General features: G+C 39.9%; 1 protein-coding gene across 2 annotated transcripts in view; it reads left to right on the plus strand.

Moving 5' to 3' along the window:
- METTL8 (methyltransferase 8, tRNA N3-cytidine) overlaps nucleotides 1-10836 on the plus strand; it is an 84178-nt gene extending 73342 nt beyond the window's left edge. For both annotated transcript variants that reach the window (XM_060411112.1, XM_012133908.3), the window contains 5 exons: nucleotides 2499-2562; nucleotides 4104-4243; nucleotides 8470-8576; nucleotides 8711-8776; nucleotides 9527-10836. In XM_060411112.1, the coding sequence (XP_060267095.1) occupies nucleotides 2499-2562; nucleotides 4104-4243; nucleotides 8470-8576; nucleotides 8711-8776; nucleotides 9527-9717 (568 nt within the window). In that variant the 3' untranslated portion in view covers nucleotides 9718-10836. The remainder of the gene's footprint in view (nucleotides 1-2498; nucleotides 2563-4103; nucleotides 4244-8469; nucleotides 8577-8710; nucleotides 8777-9526) is intronic.
- Nucleotides 10837-21394: the final 10558 nt, after the last annotated feature.

The raw sequence follows: 21394 nt of genomic DNA on the forward strand, positions 1-21394 counted from the left end.
CATAATGAGCTAGATGTGCCAGTGTCCAGAGAAGCATTTTGAGCTATATGGAAGTTTTTGCAAAAGCATATTAAGTTCTTACGTTTTTAAGTTCCTGGAAGGCAGAGGCAGATATTCCTTTGATAATGATAATTGTGATGATGATAGCAAGAATAATAAAAATGACATTTTTTTAACATTTATTTGGTGCTTACTCTGAGTCAGGCATTTTTCTATAAACTTTACCTATCTGAGTCCATTCTATCCTCACAACCAACTTAGATGCCATATTTTATCTCTATTAGGAATTTGGGATAGACATATGTACTACTACTATATTTAAAATAGCTAACAAGGACTTACTGTATAGCACAAGGAACTCTGCTCAATATTCTGTAACAACCTAAATGGGGAAAGAATTTGAAAAAGAATATATACGTGTATGTGTACAGCTGTACACCTGAAACTAACACAACATTGTTAATCAACTATACTCAAATATCGGTTCAGTTCAGTTCAGTCGCTCAGTCGTGGCCGACTCTCTGCGACCCCATGAATTGCAGCATGCCAGGCCTCCCTGTCCAGCACTATCTCCCGGAGTTCACTCAGACTCACGTCCATCAAGTCCATGATGCCATCCAGCCATCTCATCCTTGGTCGTCCCCTTCTCCTCCTGCACCCAACCCCTCCCGGCATCAGAGTCTTTTCCAATGAGTCAACTCTTCTCATGAGGTGGCCAAAGTACTGGAGCTTCAGCTTTAGCATCATTCCCTCCAAAGAAATCCCACGGTTGATCTCCTTCAGAATGGACTGGTTGGATCTCCTTGCAGTCCAAGGGACTCTCAAGAGTCTTCTCCAACACCACAGTTCAAAAGCATCAATTCTTCGGCACTCAGCCTTCTTCACAGTCCAACTCTCACATCCATACACGACCACAGGAAAAACCATAGCCTTGACTAGATGGACCTTAGCTGGCAAAGTAATATCTCTGCTTTTGAATATGCTATCTAGGTTGGTCATAACTTTCCTTCCAAGGAATAAGTGTCTTTTCATTTCATGGCTGCAGTCACCATCTGCAATGATTTTGGAGCCCCCCAAAAATAAAGTCAGCCACTGTTCCCACTGTTTCCCCATCTATTTGCCATGAAGTGATGGGACCAGATGCCATGATCTTCGTTTTCTGAATGTTGAGCTTTAAGCCAACTTTTTCATTCTCCTCTTTCACTTTCATCAAGAGGCTTTTTAGTTCCTCTTCACTTTCTGCCATAAGGGTGGTGTCATCTGCATATCTGAGGTTATTGATATTTCTCCCGGCAATCTTGATTCCAGCTTGTGCTTCTTCGAGTCCAGCGTTTCTCCTGATGTACTCTGCATGGAAGTTAAATAAGCAGAGTGACAATATACAGCCTTGACGTATTCCTTTTCCTATTTGGAACCAGTCTGTTGTTCCATGTCCAGTTCTAACTGTTGTTTCCTGACCTGCATACAGGTTTCTCAAGAGGCAGGTCAGATGGTCTGGTATTCCCATCTCTTGGAGAATTTTCCACAGTTTCTTGTGATCCACAGAGTCAAAGGCTTTGGCATAGTCAATAAAGCAGAAATAGATGTTTTCTGGAACTCTCTTGCTTTTTCCATGATCCAGCAGATGTTGGCAATTTGATCTCTGGTTCTGTGTTAATTCCGTGTTAATAAGTGACAAATCCAGGATTTAAAAAGATGTGCAATTGGCTCCCAAATCCCATACTCTTACTATTTTATTAGACAGTTTCATTTGCTACTTGGTATTTTAATGCTTGGTCCATATATGGGGCTCAGTAAAAGTTTGAAAATCATTTGAAAAGATAACAAAAATTAATATACAAATGTTGTATTATTTTTAGAAGTTGTATGTACGTGGTATTAATATAAACATATCTAATAGCATGTAACGACAACTGCTAAAATATATATATATTTTTTTTTTTCATATGTATATACATCATCACTGGAGCATCAGAGCCTCTGTGAGAGACCCAGGAACAAATGAGTATACACACAGGAAAAGGAATGAGGTGCCAATGGACAGGGGCTTGAGGGTCCTTGGAGAGAAGAGAACTTGGCTAAGCTGAGAGGAATTATAGGCCATGCCAGCAGGAGGCAGACAAGAAAGGCTGCCTGGAAGGGGTAGGAGCAAAATTGAGCACTGCTGATGGATGGCTTTGGAGATTTCTCATGTGAGAGTATGCTGGAATATAGGACAAGTAGGCCCAGGAAAGGGAGGGCCTTAAAACCAGATCAGGAACTTGAAAGTTACCCTGTAATTGGTAAGTGTTTTGAGACAGTGTTGGTTTAGAAACAACATGAAGGCACTCACACACCACTATAGAGAAAAGAACCTTAAAAAAAGAAACAGCAAGCCAAGTGTCATGCAAAATTCTGGTAAAGAGGTACTTACTAACAAGTTCCAACTTACAGTTTCTTTCTTGTGTTGCTTCAGCTTATCTGAACTCTAGATTTAAATATTTCTTCCTTTTTCCTAGGAATGTGCCAGAGTTCTTTCTTTATTGTTGTGATTTTGCTTCTGGAGCTGTGGAGCTAGTAAAGGTATGCCTTTTATCTTCTTTAAAGAGAGCTATATTTTAAAAGAATCTTAATTTATTTACTGTTGAAGTGATTTTTTTTTTTAATGTAACTGCATCAAATGTTATCTGTGACCTTTTTTTTTTTTTTTGAGATGTGTCATTTAATTTTTTTATATTTTTTTGTTTATTTTTTGGCTGCAGGGGCCTTTGTTGCTGTGCACATGGGCTTTCTCTAGTTGTGGAGAGCAGGGGATACGCTCTAGCTGTAGCACATGGGCTTCTTATTGTGGTGGTTTCTCTTGTTACAGAGCACAGGCTCGAGGCCACGCAGGCTTCAGTAGTTGCGGCTCCCAGGCCCTAGAGCATAGGTTCAGCAGTTGTGGTGCACGGGCTTCGCTGCCCCATGGCATATGGGATCTTCCACGACCAGGGATTGAACCCGGATTGTAAGGCAGACTCAACCACTGGACCACCAGGGAAGCACATCTGTGACCATTTTTAACTGACCTTTTACTATTTTGCAAATCATATCATCAAAACAATTGAAGTTGTTTGGGGCTTAACTTAGAATTCAGGGGAGTGGCTCCTACAGGGTGATATTTATATTTATGTCCCTAGAGCTTTATACATAGCCTGGCACATGGTAGGCACTCATTAAATTAAAATTTCTGCAAAAAAGGAAAAGGTCTGAAAAGGCATTATCACAAATCTAAAATGTCCTTGACTATAAGGAAAACAGTTGGCACTTGGTCTTATTTGACCAATCCCCAAATTCTAGTAAGCATTATCATAGCAAAAAGAGGTAATTTTAGAAACTTGAAAAGGAATGGAAATTCTGCTAACAAAAATGTTTGGTAAACACATGGAACATAATTTCTGGTAATAAGGGTTACTAGTTTTTCAATGTAGACATTTTCTAAAATAATGAAAAGCCTAAAGGGAAAGATAAAATTTACCTATAGTCATGCTTTCTGGAGTCCTAGAGTGACTCAGAATTTTGGTATATATTCTTTTAGTATTGTTTTATAGGTAAATAGTATGTGTGTACTCTAATGCAGTTTTAAAATAGCATCTTTAGTGAGATATAGTTCATATACCATAAAATTCACCATTTAAAAGTATACAATCCAGTGATTTTTTTCAGTATATTTACAGAGTTGTACAGTCATCACCATTACCTAATGTTGATTACATACTATAGGATATTTACTGATTAAGCCAAAGGAGGCATGGAACAAGCAGTGAGAGAGAGCGCAGAGGACCATCTCAGTGCCTGCAAAGTAACATAGGGTGAGCTTCTAGCATTGCTGCCTGCTGACCCAGAAAGACTGCCCTACTCCACTTTTAAAGCCAAAGAAGGGTTGCAAAAGAATATTTGTTACCAAGTCCAAGTGCTAGACTTAATTTTTTATGGCAGCTTGAAATAAGCTAACAGAGTACCTAATCAGAAAATCAAATTCATAGAAGAAAGGCCTTTGGGAGAAGTTAAATTAACGTTTTTGATTTGAAAAAAAAAATACTAGAAGTCTGCTAAAAACTTTGTCTTTTCATTTATCGTGACAGTCTCATGCATCGTACAGAGCAGCCCAGTGCTGTGCCTTTGTTCATGACGTTTGTGACCACAGCTTACCCTACCCTTTTCCGGATGGGACCCTGGATGTCATTCTCCTCGTCTTTGTGCTGTCTTCTATTCATCCTGACAGGTAAATGACGAAAGGGCAGAGCAAATATGCACAGCCCCTTTATCAGGAGTGGCTTTCAGATCTATCAAAGCAAAAATGACAATTCTTGAATTTATTATTTAGTGAACTACATTACATGTAATATACAGCCTTTTAAATGCAGTTTTTCCTTTCTTCAGACTTTTAGAAAGAAACTGGCCAAACTGTTTCATTAGTGAGCTTTCTGTCACTGTCAGAAAGAAGTGAGCATCTTCTGGCAAGACACATACCTATTAAAAGTGACAGTGCTTCAAGAAAATTACAAATTCAGAACAGCCTAATAGACTCCCAAGAGGGAAACTGTACTTGGTGATCAGAAACAAATATCTTTGATTTAGCTTCTTGCTGAATGTTTGTAATGAGGTGGGCTGTGAATCTGGCTTCACATAGGTCTTTAAAATATTTGTTTTAAGGAAGCCCACTAGGGAATAAGGGTTTATCAAGATTTTCCAGATTAACCTTGGACCTTTATAATCTAAGGTTGGTCTAGTGCCATCATTTAAGTATTTATGACTTAAATATTTTTGTTCACATAGTGTTCTGAAATAATAAATATAGCTTTTCTCCAAAGAGGAAGCACAAAGAGATATTATAGCAATTAAAGTGATCACTTTTCTTAAAATTTTTCCACTTTGTATGTATTAAGACATATGTGCACTAAATGTCTGGGGTTGTCCCTTCAGAATGTGTCTTAAAATTGGGTTTTTTGTGATCTTCTGGTTAGTAGGTGCAGACTTGGCATCGACCACTTTGGTGAGTGTTACTCTTTCCCAGAGAAATCAAGCATTGTGTACTTCTTTCTTTGCTATAAGATCACTAGGATCCTTTACAGGCCTTTTATTTCTCATTCAGAGATGTTCACTTTGATGACTTGTAGGAAAAAAAAATTAGATTTCCAAATAATGAATGAAATATGTAATTGCACCTGATGAGATCTATCAAGTTTCATGAAGTTACTTCCTCCCAGTTTCTGTAACCTATTTCTGCTAACCTGTTTAGGCTATTGGCATTATTTAGGTACTAGGATAAAGATGTCATCTATATTTTGTTTCATAGCTAAAAGGATAGAGGAGGTGGATAATGAACAAGATTTTCTATCTAACATGTATAACAGGAAATGTTTCAATTCAAAATAAACCCTCAAAAAGGCTATTTATATTTGTTTATATGTTTTCTTCATGATTTGAATTGAATGGAAAGGAGAAGGGGAAGTAGATGTCTTGAAAAGATTGTTTTTATAGTACATATATTCATTTTGTTTATAATAAAATAGATTCAGATGTATCATGTCAGTACATTACATAGCTACTTTCTTACCTACATGGAAATGATCTAAAAATGAGGTAAGTGAGTAGATGTTGGATAATAGTAAGTGAAAAGTGAGGCAGTATCTTTCAGGTCATCTAGCACTGTGATAGTAGATTTTGCCCCAGGAAAATTCTAGAAAAGTGGCTTCTTGCCAGCTTGGAAAAGCAATTCAGCAAGCTGTTGAGTCTAGGGGGTCCCAGCTTAAATGGGAGTAAACCATAGAAGGCTACAAAACAAGAAGTAACTGTCCTTCTTATCATTGAAATAAAAATATAATATCTTCTAAAGATCTACACAGAGATTGTATAGATAAACACTTCTAAAAAAATCTCTTCTTTTCTTTCTCATCTTAAGAGAAAAGGGGCTTTCCCCATTCCTGTCTTGTCCCTGTCATCCGCAACCCACTCCCGCCTGCATTTCTGGCTCTGGAATTGCACTGTGAGCCAAGATGGACTGATAAGAGAAGCAGTTCCCCACCCCTTGCCTTGACCCGCAAGGACAGTTAAAGGACAGTTGGGAGCAAAGGGTTTGCAAAAGGAGGCTACATTTTGAAGTATCTGACTCTTTGCTTTTCTGTGTTTTCATTTCATGCTTGTCTTGCTAATAATTGCAGAAAGAGATTTTTCTCTGTACATAAACCATTTATCCTAAAAGTGAATATTTTAAGCTTTAGATATGGTTTTAATTGCCAGATCCTAAGGATATATGCACAGTGTGAAAATAACCTGTAATAAAATAAACAAGGAAAAATAGTTTTCTTTTCCATGCACTTATGTTCCAATTTGTTTAAATGAGATTTTCTCCTAGTCATGCCACTTTTTTTGGTCTCTTATTTTCATGGTTACTTTCAGTTTCTCACTACCTACTTCATTACCTGACATACTCTTTCACCTCATTATTCCACTGAACAATATTTAAATTGGAAGGAATTTACAGATTATGTGATCCAAACCTTTCATTTTTAAAATAAGAAATGCTCAGAAGCTTTAAGTAGTTTGGATAAAGCAGAGACAGAAAGGACTTACTACACAGGCTGCCATTTACCATTCTCTGCCCAGGGCCGACATTGATAACTGATTTTGTAGACTGTCATTCCCAGCAAGTCTTGAGTCCTTCTTAATAGAGCTCTGTTGGCAGCCAGTGTCAGTCACTTGGCTTGTTATGAGATCTGAAATCTTTGCCATCTCTGTGCCATAATCACACGTAAGGCTTTGAACACTTAACCAAAAAACATTAAATCAGGAGCAGTCACAAGAGGTCATGTCTGATTGGGAGCTAGATGGGTAGAATAAACAGTAAAAGAAAGAAAGGCTTCCCAGTATTGAGCTGGGGCTTAGAGTGTGAATAGAATTTAAATAGGCAGAGAGTAAGGAGGAGAGAATTTTTTCAGGGGAAGCCACGCAAGCACAGGCATGGGCAGCTCAGAATGAAGCATGTAACAGTTTGGCTAGCGATGCTTCAGATTAAGAAGCAGTGGGAAAGATGTTGGAAAGATTAATTGAGGCCAGTTGTAGGTGATCTTAAGGATTCAACTAAGAAGCTAAGAGAACTAAGATTTTTATCCTACTGAAAAAATGTCATGAAATTTTGCACAAAGGGATGATTTGAGAAAACCATCTTTTTAAGCAGAATAACTCATCAATGATATACAGGAAGGATTGGCAGGGAAAATAATAAAGCTAGTTAGAACCAATTCTCTCTCCAGCCAGAGAATGTTGGAGTTTGTACTAAGGGAGTACTAAGACTCTGATGCTGGGAGGGATTGGGGGCAGGAGGAGAAGGGGACGACAGAGCATGAGATGGCTGAATGGCATCACCGACTCGATGGACATGAGTTTGAGTGAACTCTGGGAGTTGGTGATGGACAGGGAGGCCTGCTGCTGCTGCTGCTGCTGCTGCTGCTGCTGCTGCTGCTGCTGCTGCTGCTGCTGCTGCTGCTGCTGCTGCGTCGCTTCAGTCGTGTCTGACTCTGTGCGACCCCATAGACAGCAGCCCACCAGGCTCCCCATCCCTGGGATTCTCTAGGCAAGAACACTGGAGTGGGTTCCCATTTCCTTCTCCAATGCATGAAAGTGAAAAGTGAAAGTGAAGTTGCTCAGTCATGTCTGACTCTTCACGACCCCGTGGACTGCAGCCTACCAGGCTCCTCCGTCCATGGGATTTTCCAGGCAAGAGTACTGGAGTGGGTGCCATTGCCTTCTCCAGGACAGGGAGGCCTGGTGTGCTGCAATTCATGGGGTCGCAAAGAGTCGGACACGACTGAGCGACTAAATTGAACTGAATGGAAACAAAAGAGAGAAATACCAAATATGTAATAACAATAATAAAAAGACATACAATTTGATGATTGAATAGTTGTGAAGAGTATAATGGAGAAAGAGAAAGGTAAAAGAGGTCAAAGATTTTTCTGAGGTGTTACACTTCAGTGAATGATGGTACCTTTGAACTAAAGAAGTCAGGAGGAAAAGCAACTAGTTTTGGAGGAAAAAATGTCCCTGTTTAGGTATATCTGGTTTGGGACAGCTCTGGCATATTTTTTGTCATGCAAGGAAAATGAGATGACTTCGGTTTTTTCTGCCTGTAACTGCCTGAATTTGCTGTAAATATCAGGAATGTCTGTATGGTTTTGCAGTTCAGTTTTGACATCATACATCAAGCTATGTGAAGTTACCACTGTAATCATTTGGGTGATTTCTTGATATTCTAGACTTTTTGAATCTGATTATTGAGCAAATTGCTATCCTTTTTTCTTTCTATACAAAATACTTCTGTTTTTGGTGTCCTTATGTTTGTGGCTTAGATTTCTTTGGCCTTATCAAGCTATGCTTATTTTGTCATTAAGAATGTTAAATGTGGCGTAGAAAACAAGACTTCCACAGTCTCCTGCTTTGTCTTCAAAGGATGCAAAGTGTTATAAACCGACTTTCCAAGTTACTGAAACCTGGGGGAATGCTGTTATTTCGGGACTATGGAAGATATGATAAGACTCAGCTTCGTTTTAAAAGGGGTAATGATATATTCAGTTTGGAATTGTTTTCATGTGTTTTAAATAATGCTGTGTTTACATTTCATGTCAGTTTTGTTGTGGGTGGTGGGTTTTTTTAAGGAATACTAAGTTTCTCTTGTCACAATTTTTTTTAGGACATTGTTTATCTGAAAATTTTTATGTTCGAGGAGATGGCACCAGAGCATATTTCTTTACAAAAGGTATGCATATCTATAAGAGGAAATAATTAGCTGTAGAAACTTTTCTTGGGTATTATTTGCAGGGAGAAACTCAAAAGCTCTAAAATAAGGCTTCAGGAGCTGATTAAACATTAGCTGTCTTTACACTTTAGTGATTGTAACTGTTGTGTGTAAAAGCTTGAAAATGGCCTTTTGCCTTTTAATCTCTTTCCAATTGAAACTGCTTTAAAGAATCGCTTGTTTCATTCTCATGCCCAAATGAAGTTTCTGTTTTGGAGGTACCATTAGCCCAGATATAAAAAAATTGATGACATGCCATAGTCAAAAGAGGGAGTTTGATTTTGAGTCCATAGAAAATTACTTATCCCTTATCAATTTCTCATTTTAAAAAAAGCACTTAAAATGAATTCTGCATTCAAGTACTTTCCCCAGACTTACATGAGTACTTTTATAATGTGCCATTTTGGATCTCTGCAAACCAGCAAGAATTCAGACCTAGGGCATGTCTCAAAATATTGAAAACTGCAACCAGTAGTGTTGTGTATCTATTTATACCTGCTGTGTTCAGCTGTTTATACTTGGTGTGTTTGTGTGAAGTAGGGGAAGCCTATTTGGTGTCATAGGTTTCCTTCATCAATTTGTACTAGAAAATGTTTCTTGGTATAAATGAAATTCGTATGGTCAATCATTCCATTAATGTTCCATTGTTCTTGACTGCCCCTCTCCCCCAAGTCACATGTCATATATTTGATTGCCATTTTTGTCTCACAGGGGAAGTGCACAATATGTTCTGTAAGGCTGGGTTAGATGAGAAGCAAAACCTGGTTGATCGTCGCTTACAAGTTAATAGGAAAAAAAAAGTGAAAATGCACCGAGTGTGGGTTCAAGGCAAATTCCAGAAGCCATTACACTTGACTCAAAAAAGCTCCAACTTGGTATTTTCAGTCCTTTCTCATGGCTGAACTATGTACCATGTTAAGGTACAAACCAGAGGATTACACTATTCAGAGTCTTCAGTAAATCTTTCATTTTTGAAAAGACAGTCAGAAGAAGAGAATTTATATATCCTGCTGTTTATCGTGGATGGACTGTTTTGTGCATTTTAAGCACACAGAAGTGACTTGGAAGAGAGCACAACATTCTGTGTTTTCAAAACTTAATATGCTCAAGCTTGTTTGGATTTATTATGTCTTAATCATTTTGTTTGTTCTCTGAGTTTTAAAAGCATTTAGGTAAATTACTGATATAAGTCAGATGATTCTGAGAAACCAAAGCCTGCCATTTTTTAGAAGTGAAAAAAACCATCTCCTTTATACATTAGTTGAACACCGCTGAAGTCTCCTCCATTGTTAACTGATAGCAGAATCAGCTTGCCTTGTTTCCAAAGAAAGTCACAAGACCAAGGCAAAGGCCTATTTTTTTGTTTTGTTATTGTCTGTTGTCCATCCCCAAACCTTTTTTTTTTTTAAATTTAGAGACTAATGTCTGAAACAGAATTTTAATTTATCTTTCCTTTCCTAAAATAGGGGAAGTATGACTAATGCTAACATTATTTTCAGGCTATTCTTTGGTGTACAAGTTGGAAGCCTTCTTTAAGAAGACTATTTACCCAGGAAAATTCTTAAATTGTAGCAATTAAAATTTTTTTACTATTTTCTGGTGGTCCAGTAGTTAAGAATCTGCCTACCAATGCAGGGGACACAAGTTCAATCCCTGATCCAGGAACTAAGATCCCATATGACATGGAGCAACTAGACCTGCACACCCTCGTGCTCCACAAGAAGAAGCCACTGCAGTGAGAAGCTCAGGCACCACGACTAGAGAGCAGCCCCAGCTCAGTGCAAGAGAAAGCCTTCGCACAGCAATGAAGTGCCCATGCGCTGCGTCAAAGACCCAGTGCATCCAAAAAAATTAAAATGTATTTACCATTTTGCCTCAAAGAAGATATAAATTGGCTTGCAAATTGCATTTAGTAAAAATGGAGTTTCTAAGACTGGTCTTTCATTTGTTACACAATGTATACTGAGTACTTACTTTGTGCTGAATTATATGGAATAATACAATAAATAAGTAAAGTCCCAGCCCTGTCTTTTGAAAGTGTAAGTAGGCTCTAGCTGGCAAAGCAAAATGTGTGTGTCCCAAGCCTCTAAATCATGACTGAGATAATATATGAGCAAGTACTCAAATAGGGAGATTTTCAGCTAACAGACTTTGATAATGAGCCACAGAAATCTGAAAAACATGGACAATCTCTTGAAAGGACCTAGGATGATCATTCCAACTATTTTTCCTTTTTGAACTCACTTAAAATTCAGCTTCCTGGCAGAATGTGATTAATCCAAGCTGGGTCATGGATTCTGCTATTGACAGACTGAGTTATTCGATGCAGGTTATTCAATGCTTCCACCAGACCATAGTGAATGGAGGAAGTTCCTCAAAGGAAAATGAGGACACTGTGATCAAAAAAGAGGAGAGGGATGCTGCCCAGTCAGACATGGCGTGGTATAGTAATAATGTTCTGAAGAGAGAGACAGATTAGCTATGGGATGGAAGGAAAGAATTAGGGCTGTGGGAGGAGGTAGGTCTCAGACTAGTCCTAGAACGTATGCTCTCAGAAGATGATGAGAAGACAAGTATGTTTGATAGGGCTGTTCATGGTTCAGAATAGTGGAGGAAAGATGGGGAGGGCATCAGCTTGTAGACAGCCTTAAATAAGAGGGTGCGTTGGGTGCTCACCTCTGGACTGGAGCCACTCAGGATTGGTTTGTTTCTGTTTTATCCTAGCCACAGCGTGCTTTAAGTATATTTAGAGAGATTGATCAAGGAGTCGTCAATAGAATGGAATGCAGTGAGGTCAGAGATGGGGGCAAGGAAAATCATGAAAGGTATCTGCATACATTTGCCTTGGTAGCAAATCCTCAGAGGTACAATATCAAGGTTTCCGTTTAAACGTGCAGTAAATGTAAAAGTAAAAATTTGCCTGAGACTCTTAACTCAGTTGTTTTTCCTAATTAAAGTGTGTATTTTAAAGCCAAACTAGTATTGAAAGTATTACATACAACAAGGGCACTTAGATAAGTTAATGTTGCTATGGGAACCCCCCCTCCCCGCCTGCAGATCTTGTGTCTCAATTTAAAAATCATGGCCCAAGGTGGTTTTAAAAACAACAGAAGGTAAAATTATTCCCACATTCTCACACATGTAAATTGTACTGTCTCTCTCAGTCCTAAATAGCAGATTCAAGCCAGCTTCTTGACTGGCACAGTAAAATTCTGCTTCGTGTCTTTCTATAATGTATTACAGCATGTAGTTAACCTTTAGAAACTTCAAAAATACATCAAACCAAATTTGGACTGTGAGACACAAACTGGGCTCTTTTGGGCTCTGTCTAGCATAGACCTCCTATTCCACATGGCTGTTCATCGGGCCATTTCTATCAGTGTCTTCTGCTTTCTCTCCCTTTGCCTACCTGAATCAACCCCCTATCTAGAATTTGCTACCAGACAAAATATAGATTTTTAGCAGAGGGGAAAAAAAAAAGAGAAAGACCTGATTTGGAATATTGCCTATAGATATTAAGAAATCATGAAATGTTACAAATGTATCTGCTTGGGTATTAGTTTAAAAATAATTGATAGCTGCATGAAATTCTCATTTTTCCTCATCCATAGAGGTAGGACTAGTTAGGCAGAGTTTGATATTTAAAAATTCATCTGCTGAGAGAGCTGAATTTCGAAAGGACCATTTTCTTTCTAACAAAAAGATGTATTCATTCATTTTATAATACAGAAACAATGAAATATGCTATATTAAAAATGCACCCTCCATTTCTAAAAATTCACTTTTGAGCATTTTCCAAATGTAAAAATTCTCATGCATATGAAGTACTGTTTCAGAAGGTTGTGAGAAAGCCAAGGTAACAGTTTCTATTATTAAAAGTTTTGCATTTCAGTATGACACATTTGTAGTATTGAAACACCCAGTTAATGCTGACTTCTGAGAACTTATTTGTTTTGCTTGTCTCAGTTCCATATGCTTTGTCTCTAAATTATGAACACATCGAGGTTTCTACCATTATGCAGTCTAAATCATTGCTATACTCATTTGTACGTGAAAATTATTCACCCATGTGTGAAGAGCTGCCCTCCTGGACATCTGAAGCATTTAGACCATTAAATTTCAGGTAACTTAAATTCTTGCCCCCAAACTCCTATGCTGTGTTCCTCTGGTTTTCTAACTCATCAAAGCCAAGTTCTGAAGCCAGAATATATCATGCACTGTTACTTCCAGTTGGTGTTAATGTTTATTATGCTTCTCACAAGTGCAGATAACTTCACATTTGCATCATTAATAGAGTTCTTTCAGAGCCTCTGCTCCTTCTGCTTCCTGCCTCTATTAGTCATCAGTAGACATGTTGGCGTGGTTATTCACCTCCCCGCTTGTGAAAGTGCACTGTAAAATCTAAAGTGCTGAATATGTGTGAGATGTTGTTACTAATAACAGCATCTACAGTCTACAAGGCAGCATACAGAGTACTCCAGCTACAGAAACGTTTTCAATGGTTTTATGAGACCTTGTGAGAAAGACAGTAAAATGTGTGGAAAAGTATTGCCTGTCAGACAGGAAGCATGGGTCCCGGTTCCTATTGAACTATTTAGCTGCTCTTAATTTAGTTCTGAGTGCTAAGTCTTTTATATACTACACTTTTATATACCACATTATTCCTTCATTTAATCCTCAAACTCCTACAAATTAGTTTTTATTGTAACCTTTTAACAGATAAGACTAGAACTCTGAGGTATTGGATAATTTGCCTAGGATATCATCACCACGAGTCAGTGGCAGAAACACAGTGTGGACCCAGAACTGTCTTGATTCCAAAAACTCTGCCTCTCACCAGTCCACTTTTAACTGATAGGCTACAATGCTGCTCGGGAAAGCTGCTGAAGAAGAAAAAGAGCTCCTGAATCAAGTGGAGAATTACTGCAGTGGGTGGGAGTGTGGATCAGACGATCTTCAAGGAGACAGCTCCTTCTAGATCCAGTGATTCTATGAAATAAGTAGGCAGCACTTATCCACATTACACACTGGGAAGGAAGGGAAGGAAGGGAAGGGAGAGGAATGACAAAGCAGAAGCTTGCAGTCAGCTCTTTTCAGCATTCTGCATATGTTTACTTCTGCTCTGGCCCCGCCCCCTTGGGGCTTCAGACTTCTATTTGGCTCCCCTCCAAACAAGCAGAGCACCCATCACTTGCATACTCCTCACTTTAAAAAAAAAAAATCAGTCTGTACTGCAAGTGGAAAGAAAAACTCTTAAAGTGTCCTCAAGGGCTCAGCTCCAGCATAATCTAAAATATGTGATCAGAGAGTGTCAATAATAAAATATGAGTGAAAACATCTTTATTTAAAACATTGTATGTACATGAATGCCACATTAATGCCAATTCAAGCATGAAATGTTGAGCATTTCTTGGAATATGGTTTGGGATTTGAGAGGCACAAAGGTACCTGCAAGATGGCTTTGGTGTAGTTATAAATATAAATAGAAATAAAATAACAGTTGCATCTTCATTTATAATGAATATATACTGTGGCCTCAAAGCTGCAGAGAGTGGATGCCAAAATCTGTCTTTCATTAACATATGCCTTAAATGACAGGGAAGAGGTGTTAAGACAAAATTACATTTTCCTCTGCGTATGAATCAGCAACATGCAGTAACAAGCAAGTAATAATAGTTCTGCGTGTGAGTGTCTGCAGAGGGTAAGAAAAACAGCATCAAATTGAAAGTGCAAGTTCATCTGCAAGAGGGCCCAGGTGGCGGCAGAGCACAGCTCCCTTGAGCACCATTCTGAAGTGTCTCAGGGCACAGTGACCCTGACTCTGGCAAGCCAGGTTGGCATGAGCTGCATGGGGCACATTAAAACCTCCAGATGGCTCAAAGCAGCCCACCCTCAAGCTGCTCCCAGAGCTTGTCAAAAGCACACTACAAGGCACCACCACTAGCCAATGGTTTAAAACAGGTGCTTTGGATTCTACGGTGCATGTGGTTTCACAACCACTTAACCTTCAGTCAGGAAGAGCTAGAGGCAGGTGAAGAGATAAATAAGGTTAATGGTACATAAGGAGCAAAAAAGGATATTTAAGAGCACATAGATGTCAAATAGTCACACATAGTGTTTGGTTAGCAGTGTCCTTGGCATCCCTGTGATTTGTGTGCTTATCTTTGATTTTCTTTCAGCAGATAGGCACTAAGTAGAGCCTGGACTCCAGAAAATATATGCTTTTCTATCAGGTGTTCCCTGCCAAATTAGGTGAGCTCTTGATTGCCTCCCACAAAAGGCCCAAACATCTCTCCTACTTGGGCCTACTCAAGAAAACTATGAGTTTTAGTATCCTTAACACAGATTCTTTGGCAATGTTTTCAACCCATTGCTCCTTTACATGAGACTTCTAGTTCTTTGCAGGAAAAGCAGAAGTTATTTTTTTTTTTTTCTTACATAATCTTTAGATATCAATTGTTGGTTGTTTCAGAACACTTTAGGGAAGGACAATTACCCTTTCAAGTCTTTTAAGACTGTATCATTGGTAAAAAGCTCTAAAACTGTGTAGCTTCCTGACATTAATGAGATATTGTTGAGTCTCTTGCATTAGTTTGTTGTTCAGTCACTCAGTCGTGTTTTGTTTTAATGCTGTGTACTTAACAAAAGCAACTATGGTTGCTGCCTCATTTCTCTCACCTCCAGCCTCTTGAGAGAAACTTGTCTTTCTCCTGAGTCTGTCCTGCTGAACAGAACGTAATAGCTCTCCATACATCTTTAGTTATGCTCCCCTCCTTCAGGTGAGCTGAGACAGCGTCCCCTAAGCAGCATTGGAACTTGCACTGAAAATTGCCTGAAAGAGAATGGCTGAAATTGCCAGCGTCACATGCTGCATTGAAGCAAGGAAATTTCTGCCTCTGAGGATAATAGCTTTTCTCCTTGCTCATACATCTTCCTTCACAGCCCTCATTTATTTTAATGTATATATTCCACTTTGACTCTCTGGAAGATATTTTTTAAAGGTTTTTTAAAAATCCAAATGAAAGATGAAATTCAGGATCCAGAAAGGCATCTATTCTATTTATCCTGTCATGAATGTGTTCTTAATCAACCAGTCTTTCTGAGCATCTCTTCATTTGCTGCTTTGTTTCGTAATAGAACACTCGGGCTCTGGAGATTAATGAGACAAAGCTTCATTATAACCATCCTTGTTCTACTCCCATGTCTTACAGGCTTTCTCTTCCTAACTCACTCTCCAGGTGCTTCTTTCTCTTGCCAAATAGTGCAAGGAAATACTTCTGCAGATCTTTTGTTTACTTTAGAAAAAAACACTGATCTAGGCTTTCCCATTTGGGGCAGTGCTGCTCATTTCCTGACTGGCCTTTAAAGTTTGGCTCAGTAGCAACCTGGGGATTTGTTTTCTACCCAGAGCGAAAGGAGCTTGGTGCCCAACGGCCCCATGCTGGAATGAGAATTAAAATTCTACTCATTCCCTGGATAAGCAAGCTGATGCTTTCCTCATAGACTTTTTTTCCCATTCCTCAAAGTTTTGATGTTTAGTCATTTAGCTTTGGCTTTTGAGAGACATTTTAATAGGATTGTTTCTCCTCCAAGTGCATTCAGAAGCTGATCATGGGTACAAGGAAACTCTCAAGAAGGACGAATTCCCCGTTTGCTGTTTTTTACCTACAATGAAAATGATGTACAACACATGCGGTGTTTACCCCTTCTGCATGCAGTTCCACACCCAGCTGCCTGGCCTGGGAAAGAAGAAGCTGGGACACCCGAAGAATCTGGCATGAGCCACCTCCCTTTCTCAGTCCGCAAGACTGCCGAGTCAACGAAGCCTTGGTTATCACCCAGTTGCGTTTTCTTGTTTCATGTAAGCTTTGCAAATCTTGTGCTTTCTTCTCCTGGCACATTTACATTAAGTTTGATTCTAGTTGTGCATCTTTATCAATACTAGAGTTATGGTTATATATGAATATAAGTTACTCTTCATTCATTCTACCATGGGGAATTTATCCATAGTTTGTTATGAGGTGTCAATAACTTTCTAAACCTGGAGCCTATACTTTAAATATACTGATGCATTTTTAAGTTAAAAGATGTTTAAACTAGGATAGTTGAATGATAAAAATAGAAAACCTTGACTGATAAAGGTCTTCACTACATTGGGTGGGTGTTGTCTTTAAGGACTTAATCTATAATAGAAAATAATATGGCAAATAAAATACCATATGGGGAGGGAGTTACAGACAAAGTTATTGGCATAGACAAGGTCCAGTTAAGGAAGCATACCATGTCAGTATGGTGACAAGGAATCTAGGGTCAGGCACATACAGACAGTCAGCACTGTGGAAGGCTACCAGTAGAAGCAGCTGGCACTCTGGCCTAGAGAAAGTAGGCAGTGTTCACAGGCAGAGTGGCCAAATACTGTTCCAGTGACCCAAAGAAAAATGCAAGGTCAGGGAAGATTGTGGCAAGAGTGACTTATAATTGAAATTCAGAGAACTAGACTGCAAGCTTAAGTGCCTCCTAGCCTGGCCCAGGAAGAACCAAAGGCTTCAGAGGCCATGAGCTGTGTTTTTGTTTACCTGAATCATATCACAGAAATGGCCATTAAGACATTTTGTTCTTAATACATTTTAGAAGAGCAAAGACTTGCTTTTATCTCATTCTTCCTTTTGATTTCAGAGCCTTGTGTTTGTTTTCACAAAGTATGAGTTTATTGATATCCATAAATCTGGAAAGATAGGTTGCAGTTTTAGGATAAACACACCCAGAAAGGTGCAGGCAGAAGGGGATGTTGGCCAAGCCAGCAGATTGTCCTCATTTCCCAGTGTGACATAGGAAAGTCTAGCTCCTACTTTGCAGAAGGGAACATATTAGGTATCAGTATAATAGAGTCACCAAATGATTAAGATGTGCTGGCCTTCTGCAAGGAAATGAGGGCAAGTAAATACAGGCCAGAATAGCCTGTGATACAATACCACAATATGTAGTCACCCCCATCTGGTGAAGTTCAAGAGGCCCCCAGAGTATCCCTGTGTTGCTTGCCCAGATTTTAAACCAACTGAGAAAGACCAAGGTGCCAAAAGATGAAAATAAAACGTGAAGCTGATATTGGAGAGAAAGGCTCAGGGTGCATGGAAACAGTTGTCCCCCTAGCACTGAACCCCAGAATCAAAATCTGCAGCTGGACAGCTGGGCTGGGAGAATCTACCCATGAGTGAATGCCCCCAACCTTTTACAGAGTACCTGGCGTCCAAGAGACAGTGAAAAAGGACTAGGTTAAACATGACTAATTCACTTCCCAGATTCACTTTTCATCTAAGTCACTTCACCTCTCCCAGGAATGAGGAAGACAGGACTCAAGAGACCGTTTGCTGTCCCTCCACACGGCAAGAAACAACAGGAGTGGAAATTACCCCAACGTCTTATAAGTACGGGGTTAAAACATAGCCCACATCTACTGAGACTAGAAGAACACTGTGGAGTGGACTCCACTTTGTTGTTTTGTCACTTGCTGAGTCATCTGCTCAGCATTTACCTGTAAGCCTGTGGCAGCTTACCTGGTCTGTAAGCATCTTTCTTAGTGATGGGTAGAATCTGCACAGTATGCTCTGACACTTGTACATGGTAAGAATACTAGGAACTGCAAACAAAATGAATTTCCAAAGTTACAACCAGTGACTTATTCTGGGAACCCCACTACACTTAAATCTTTACTAGATGTCACTAAATAAATGGCCAGGAGGTCTCGCAACTCTGCCAAGCAGCACTTCTACACTGACTCACTGTATACCAGCACTTCTCAAACTATTCGAGGTGAAGAACCACTGTTTGCTTTTTGTTTTATTTTACCAGTTTCCACATGTCCCAGATCAATAGTTTCATAAAACACAATAACGGTAAATTAACAGGAAAAATAAATGACTCCAGTTCCTGGCATTGTCTCCTGGTTCCTGCCCTCTCCTCACAATCTCCTTGTTACCGCCCATTCATTCAGTGTGTGGGGCTTCCCTGCTTAGGTGAAGAATCCACCTGCCAATGTAGGAGATGCAGGTTCGATCTCTGGGTCAGGAAGATCCCCTGGAGAAGGAAGTGGCAGCCCACTCCAGTATTCTTGCCTGGGAAGTCCCATGGACAGAGGAGCCTGGCCAGCTGCACTCCATAGGGTCTCAAAGACTTGGACATGACTTAGCGACTGAATGACCAAGAACAACTACCGCCAATGTGCACCAGTTACATGTCAGGCATTCCTCTTGGTATGGGGAATGAAGGGATGAACAGGAAAAGGTAAAGTTAGGAAAGCCCAAGATTTTCATTAGCTAGCACAGATACAAATTTACTCAGTCTCTCTGCCGACCCCATCAGGAACTGGGAATGAAACACCAGCACCAGGTCACAGTCCCCCACCTTGACCTGCTCTGCTGTAAACCATAGCGAGGGGACTTCCCTGGAGGTCCAGCGGTTAAGACTCCACGCTTCCTCTGCAGGGGGCGCAGGTTCAGTCCCTAGTCAGGGAACTAAGATCCCACATGCCGTGTGGCATGGCCAAAAAAATAAATAATAAGCCACAGGGGGACTAAAAACCTACGTCAGAGTATTTGTCTGACTTTGCCTCCTGAACCCTGTTGTCTCTCTTTCCCTCAGAGTGTACTGTGCCAGGACCTAGGCTCCTGCACCTAGAAATGTTTGGTCCAATGCTCAGTGTTTTTGCTGCTATCCTTCTCATCAAGTTGTCTGTGTGAAGTAAGCAAAACCACACCTCACCACCCTGCTGTCACCAGGGTTCTTTTTTTATTATTATTCTTTATTGAAGGATAATTGCTTTACAGAATTTTGCTGTTTTCTGTCAAACCTCAACATGAATAAGCCATAGATATACACATATCCCCTTCCTTTTGAACCTCCCTCGCATCTCCCTCCCCATCCCACTCCTCTAGGTTGATACAGAGCCCCTGTTTGAGTTTCCTGAGCCATACAGCAAATTCCTGTTGGCTATCTATTTTACATATGGTTTTTATTGGTTCACTTTTTAAATTCTTGACTTTTTTGTGACTATGTGAATCGGTCCAAAGTACTTTCTATGCTGATGTAAAATGGAAAGAGAGATGATTCAGTTCTTTTGTTGAAATCAAAACCTGGATATTTCCCCCCCACTCAATAGTATTTAAATGCTGGGTTGATGCCAAACTCAACGTGGAGAACTTGGGGGAAGGCCAGTGACAGATAAAATATTATTAATAGTGTTTTAAATAGGAGCCATGATTAGAGAGGCCAAAGAAAATGTGTTTATTAACCCTGGAAGAATATCACATTAGAAGATGAGAATGATAGCTCCCAGGTAGAAACAGAAAGAGAGTTCTCAGAGAAGAAACATGGGACCTGTTTAGATATAAATGCTAGCTGTGCTCCTGCTGGTTGTGTAACCTTAAACAAGATACTTAACAACCCTGAGCCTCAGTAATCGGAGATCATATTGCATACCTGAAGACTTGCAAGGACTAAATATAACGCACATCAAGTCAAAGGCATGATGCCTGGAGATAATCGGCCCTTCAGTTCAGTTCAGTCGCTCAGTCGTGTCTGGCTCTGCGACCCCATGAATTGCAGCACGCCAGGCCTCCCTGTCCAGCACCAACTCTCGGGGTTCACTCAAACTCATGTCCATCGAGTCAGTGATGCCATCCAACCATCTCATCCTCTGTCGGCCCCTCCTCCTCCTGCCCCCAACCCCTCCCAGCATCAGGGTCTTTTCCAATGAGTCAGCTCTTCATATGAGGTGGCCAAAGTATTGGAGTTTCAGCTTTAGCATCAGTCCTTCCAATGAACACCCAGGACTGATCTCCTTTAGAATGGACTGGTTGGATTTCCTTGCAGTCCAAGGGACTCTTCAAGAGTCTTCTCCAACACCACAGTTCAAAAGCATCAGTTCTTCGGCGCTCAGCTTTCTTCACAGTCAACGCTCACATCCATACATGACTACTGGAAAAACCATAGCCTTGACTAGATGGACCTTTGTTGGCAAAGTAATGTCTCTGCTTTTGAATATGCTGTCTAGGTTGGTCATAACTTTCCTTCCAAGGAGTAAACGTTTTTTTCATTTCATGGCTGCAGTCACCATCTGCACTGATTTTGGAGCCCCCCAAAATAAAGTCTGACACTGTTTCCATTGTTTCCCCATCTATTTCCCATGAAGTGATGGGATCAGATGCCATGATCTTCATTTTCTGAATGTTGAGCTTTAAGCCAACTTTTTCACTCTCCTCTTTCATTTTTATCAAGAGGCTTTTTAGTTCCTCTTCACTTTCTGCCATAAGGGTGGTGTCCTCTACATATCTGAGGTGATTGATATTTCTCCCGGCAATCTTGATTCCAGCTTGTGCTTCTTCCAGTCCAGCGTTTCTCATGATGTACTCTGCATATAAGTTAAAAAAGCAGGGTGACAATATACAGCCTTGACATATTCCTTTTCTTATTTGGAACCAGTCTGTTGTTCCATGTCAAGTTCTAACTTTTGCTTCCTGACCTGCATACAGATTTCTCAAGAGGCAGGTCAGGTTGGTCCTTAGTAAGTGGTAATTAATAGAC

This window comes from Ovis aries, chromosome 2, assembly GCF_016772045.2.
Source record: "Ovis aries strain OAR_USU_Benz2616 breed Rambouillet chromosome 2, ARS-UI_Ramb_v3.0, whole genome shotgun sequence".
Taxonomy (NCBI): domain Eukaryota; kingdom Metazoa; phylum Chordata; class Mammalia; order Artiodactyla; family Bovidae; genus Ovis; species Ovis aries.